General features: G+C 38.9%; 1 protein-coding gene across 1 annotated transcript; it reads right to left on the reverse strand.

The window, feature by feature from the left end:
* Window positions 1-2,852: 2,852 nt before the first annotated feature.
* LOC112584990 (olfactory receptor 147-like) lies at window positions 2,853-4,197 on the reverse strand. The gene has a single exon (XM_044942541.2). The coding sequence runs from the start codon at window positions 4,100-4,102 to the stop codon at window positions 3,173-3,175; it is 930 nt and encodes a 309-aa protein (XP_044798476.2). The 5' UTR covers window positions 4,103-4,197; the 3' UTR covers window positions 2,853-3,172.
* Window positions 4,198-5,230: the final 1,033 nt, after the last annotated feature.

Below are 5,230 nucleotides of genomic sequence, written 5' to 3' on the forward strand. Positions count from 1 at the left end.
CACCAATCTGTAATTTTAAATCCGATAATATTATCCTTCAACTTGAAAGTGAAATGATGACATTCTCAGACAAACAAAATCTAAGAGAGTGATGTCAATAGAACTGCCTTGCAGGAAATACTAAAAGAAATTCTTTTTTTTTTCTCTTTGAATTTTATTTTATTTTTTAATTTTACAATATTGTATTGGTTTTGCAATATATCAACATGAATCTGCCACAGGTATACACGTGTTCCCCATCCTGAACCCTCCTCCTTCCTCCCTCCCTGTACCATAAAAAGAATATAGGTCAAAAGCTTGAACTGACATTTTAAAAAGAGCATCAGAGGGAAAAAATAGTCATAAAAAGTTTGTCTTATTCTTCTTAATTTATCTAGTAGATAACTGTGTGTTTAAAATAATAGTAGCAACAATGCATTAGTAATTACAGCATGCTTCTGTGAAATGAATAACATCAGTGTCATAGGAGCACAGAAGAAAATAAGCAGAAACTGTCCAAGCTCCCTGTACTACAGATGATATCGTATAGAGTTATTTGAACATGGATTCGATTAAATTAAAACATGCATTGTAAACTTTAGGATAACCAGTGTAAATATTTTAAAAGAAGGATAATTGATATATTAAGATAGGAGAGAAAATGGAATAATAGAAAATGCTCAATTAAATCTGGAGAATAAGAAAACAAAGGGGAAGATAAACAAAGAAAACAACATGTGCACAAGTAGAAAACACTTATAAACATGATATTAACTCAGGTTTATTAATATAGCTGGTCCCTGACTTAGGACAGTTTGATTTATGATTTTTCAACTTCACCATGGGTCTAAAATAAATACGGGTCAAAAGCCACAAGCTGCAGTTCCCCATCAATCATTTGACCATGACAGTAAACAGCCCATACTTTTTCAATTGCAAAGCCTTTCACTTTCAGCACAGTATTCAGCAAATTACATGAGGTATGTAACACTTTATTATAAATAGCTTTTTTTCTTTGCATATTTTAATCAAAACAAGATTCTAGCTTTATGTTAGATGATTTTGCCCAACTGTAGGCTAATGTAAGTATGCTGAACACATTGAAGGGAGGCTAGGCTAAGTCATGATATGGCCCCAGAACCCCATGGTGAGTTGAGAAAGCTCTGCAATCACTTTAAATGTATGTCGGATAGATACAGCAATAAAAAGACAGAAATTTTCATAGTGGATAATGAAAAAAACACCAAGTTTGCACTGTCTAGAAGAAACTCATTTTAAATGTAAAGATTTAAGTTAAGAGTAAAAGGATGGAGAAATACATACCATGGTAACATTCAAAAGAAAGCTGGGGTCATTATATTAATTTCAGAAAACATAGAGGACATAGGAAGCTTACCAGGGACATTTAATCTTTAATAAAGAAGAGGCATTACAGAATGATAATAATTAAACAGGCAGCAGCACTGTAAGGATCCAGTTGAAACTGGGAGATGGAATAGCATCTGACAACAGATGTATGTACATTTTTCTCAAGCTCACATGGAACAACGAATAAGTTTCTCTCTCACCCACAGCCTGGATGCTTGTGGTAGCTAAGAACAGCAGAAAGAGGAAAGAGGTTGCTGTAGCCTGCCGGCTCTGAGACTGGCCTTCCTGTGCCTTCCCCCCAGGAAATCGGGGGCAGAATGGAGCCTGCCTCCTCCATTCTGACCTTTCCAAGACTTGTCCTATGACCTGAATTCCAGGGAAATTTGCTCCAAAAGTACTAATTCTGCACAAGCATAAAACTATTCACTTCCTGACATCTTGATGAATATTATTTTTAATACAGTCTTGAAATTCAGTGAATTAAGGAAAAGACTCAAGTAAAGAGAGACTAGTCTTTCAGTAAAAGTAAGTTTGTTAGGTATGGCTTTTTGACCATCAAATTTGATATGACTATATTTAGCATTGAAAAGAGATGTTTATATCGTGAGTCCCAACTCTTTTAAAAATATTTCATAGTGTTCAGTAAATAGTCCATGCATTAGTTTGGTAGGGCTATTATAAAGAAATACCATACTAGGTGGCTTAAAAATAGGCATTTATTTGTCAGAGTTCTAGAAGCTTTAAGTCCGGGATCAAGGTGTTGGCAGGTTTGTTTTATCCTTGGCTTGCAGATGGCCACTCAGTCCAGTGTCCCCATGTGGATTTTCCCCTGTGAAGAATATTCTTATCTCTCTGTGTGTCCAATTTTCTTCTCAGTTAAAATGTCTCCTTCTCAGAAAAATCCTTCCTGAACACCCAGTCTGAAGTAACCATAGTTACTTCTTGTACCATCTCCTTAATTCAAGACTCTAGATGGTGTTTCCCATCTATACATGTGTATCTGTTTATTTGCTCATAATCTGACTCCTCCTGCTGCCCACTTGCACCCCACCTCCACCTTCCCATAGACAATTAGCCTGATGAGACCACAAACATTGCCTTGTTCACCATGGTATCTTTGCTGTTTAAAAACACAAACTGATGCAAAATAGTTGCTCAGTTTCAATTTGTTGATTAAATAAACTATATTATTTGTACCTAATGTCCCTGGGATACCTAAAGAGAAACTTCTGAAATCTTTACTTAAAATTTTATTTATTTTTGAAAATTGGAGTATAAATGCTTTACAATGCTGTGTTAGTCTCTGCTGTACAATAACATGAATCAGCTATGTGTATACATATATTCCCTCTCTCTTGAGCCTCCCTCCCACCCTGTACCCCACCCCTTTAGGTCATCACAGAACATCAAGCTGAGCTCCCTGTGCTATACAGCAGCTCCCCACTAGCCATCTATTTTATACTCGGTAGTGTATATATGTCAATGCTATTCTCTCAATTCTCCCTACTCACCATGAAAAATCTGACAATCTTACCATTCCTTGGTACATCATCATTCAACTTTCTCAATTTAAAACCATATAGTCTCTGAAAATAAGCTGCACAATAACACAATGACTACTTCCCCTATTTTCTATGAAAGGATGAAGGGTTGATCCTCCTTTTCCATACAGTGTTTTTTCTTATGAAGAGATTTATATAATGAACTTAATTTATGCTCTGATTTAAATCACTTACATTTCTACTTTAATTTCTATGTTCTCCATGTCTTTATATATTGTATGTCCATACTAAGATGTGGCATCAATAACTAACAAAATTTTAGTTCAGACTACTCTTTTCTTCAAGGTCTTTCTCAATGCAATTTGGACATCTTTGTTCCTCAAACTGTAGATGAAAGGATTCACCATTGGCCCCACAATGGTGTAAAAAACTGTGGACACTTTATCTTCATCCAGAGACCGAGCAGGAAAAGGCTTGAGATACATGAATGCAGATGATCCAAAGAAAAGAGAAACGACAATTATGTGGGAGCTGCAGGTACTGAAGGCTTTGGACCTGCCCTCTGCAGAACGGATGCGAAGGATGTTCAAGAGGATCAAGGTGTAAGAAACAGAGACGGTGACACTGGGCACTATGACATTGACACCCACCACAATGAAAATCTCCAGCTCATTGATGGAGGTGCTTGTGCAGGAGAGCTGGAGGAGAGGAGGGATGTCACACATGTAGTGATTGATGATGTTTCCATCGCAGAAGGAGAGTCGCAGCATGCACCCAGTATTGGCCATAGCACCCACAAGCCCCATCGCATATACACCCAACGTCAGCATGAGGCAGATCTCATGGGACATGGAGAACTTGTACAGCAGGGGCTTACAGATGGCCACGTATCGGTCATAGGCCATTGATGTCAAAATAAAGCACTCATCAATAACAAAGAAGGAGAAGAAGCAGAGCTGAGTCATGCACTCTGCATAAGAGATGATGTTCTGGCTTACAAAACTCATCAGCATTTTAGGGGTAATGACAGAGGAGTGGCAGAGATCAATGAAGGAAAGGTTGAAGAGAAAGTAGTACATGGGAGTGTGCAGGGGAGGGTTCAGACCAATAAGAATAATCAAGCCAACGTTCCCCACCACAGTGACCACATAAACTGCTAAGAAAATGAAAAAGAGAGGCAGCTGGAGTCCTGGCTGCTGTGTTAAACCCAGCAGGATAAACTCAGCCACGGAAGATTCATTCCCTGGGGCCATTCTTCCCTAGGACATACCTGTGGGAACAGGACAGAGCGTAACATTAAAATGAGTACCCCGCTCTCTCCACCCAATCCCAGTCTATTGAGACAGTCCCAGAATTTGAGAAGAACCCCCACCCACCCTTCTGTGTGTCTTTGCTTTCTCCTCTGTATAAAGGCTGGGGAAATTTTTAAAGAAGTGTATAAAAAACACTATCGTACAAGTTCTACAGGGATAAAATTCAGTAATCCGTGGACTCATGACAACAGCATCTCTGTTCCACTTCTGCTCTGACAGTTTATCAGACACACCCAATGATCAGTGGTTATCTGAGCAGAAACAAAGCTGTCATTTCAGGGAATCCTTGGTTTCCCCAGATGAGGTTTGGAAGATGAGTAACAGGGCAGATAAAATTCAACACTCACCCTTCTGTACGGAAACTTCAGTGTTGGGACTTGCTACCTCTGCTTCCATATTCTCAAGGAAGAGCAAGTGGCTCTGATGAATTTTAGAGATGAACAGCCCAGAACAGAGATTCTTCTTCTTCTTTGCTATTGTTTCTGTTTTGAGTGTGTTTTGGACTGAGAGAGTCAGAGCACAGACCTCGGTACCCCAGGCTCTGAGGTGCCACAAGTTACAGGTCATGATTTCTGATGGTGGCTCTGCCAGAGTGTCCTCTCCAGTCCAGGGGGTGGAAATAGCATCTGCTGGTGCCCAGGGAGCCACCTGCTAATACAACCCAGGGGTTATTGTGAAATCCTAGGGACCTGATTAAAACTTAGAAGTCTTAGGTTTTCATTGTCTTTTCCCCAGAGATCATGATTTGTAGCAAAGAGAAATTACCTACTCTGCATTTAAGCTGAGTTCACTATAACAGTGATGTATTGGAAGTAAACCATTTTGCATACATTTTTGTTTGTTGCCAAATGGGGCAGATCCTCAAATAGAAAAGCAGGTTACCTTTCCTGAATACACAGCACCTACCCCTCTATGAAATACTAGTCACTTATTTGTTTACTTAGTTTGTTTTCTCACAACACATACACACACATTGATATGCTCAGGTGCATTTGAATCTAAGTTCCATAAGGGCAGAGATTTTGTCTTATTTGTTCAGTGCTATTTTTGTAGCAACTTAGAGTAACA

The sequence above is a fragment of the Bubalus bubalis genome, chromosome 5, assembly GCF_019923935.1.
Source record: "Bubalus bubalis isolate 160015118507 breed Murrah chromosome 5, NDDB_SH_1, whole genome shotgun sequence".
Classification (NCBI taxonomy): Eukaryota; Metazoa; Chordata; class Mammalia; order Artiodactyla; family Bovidae; genus Bubalus; species Bubalus bubalis.

Excerpts from the sequence above, each read along its gene's own strand:
- LOC112584990 (XM_044942541.2), bottom strand. The coding sequence starts at position 4,102 with ATGGCCCCAGGGAATGAATCTTCCGTGGCTGAGTTTATCCTGCTGGGT.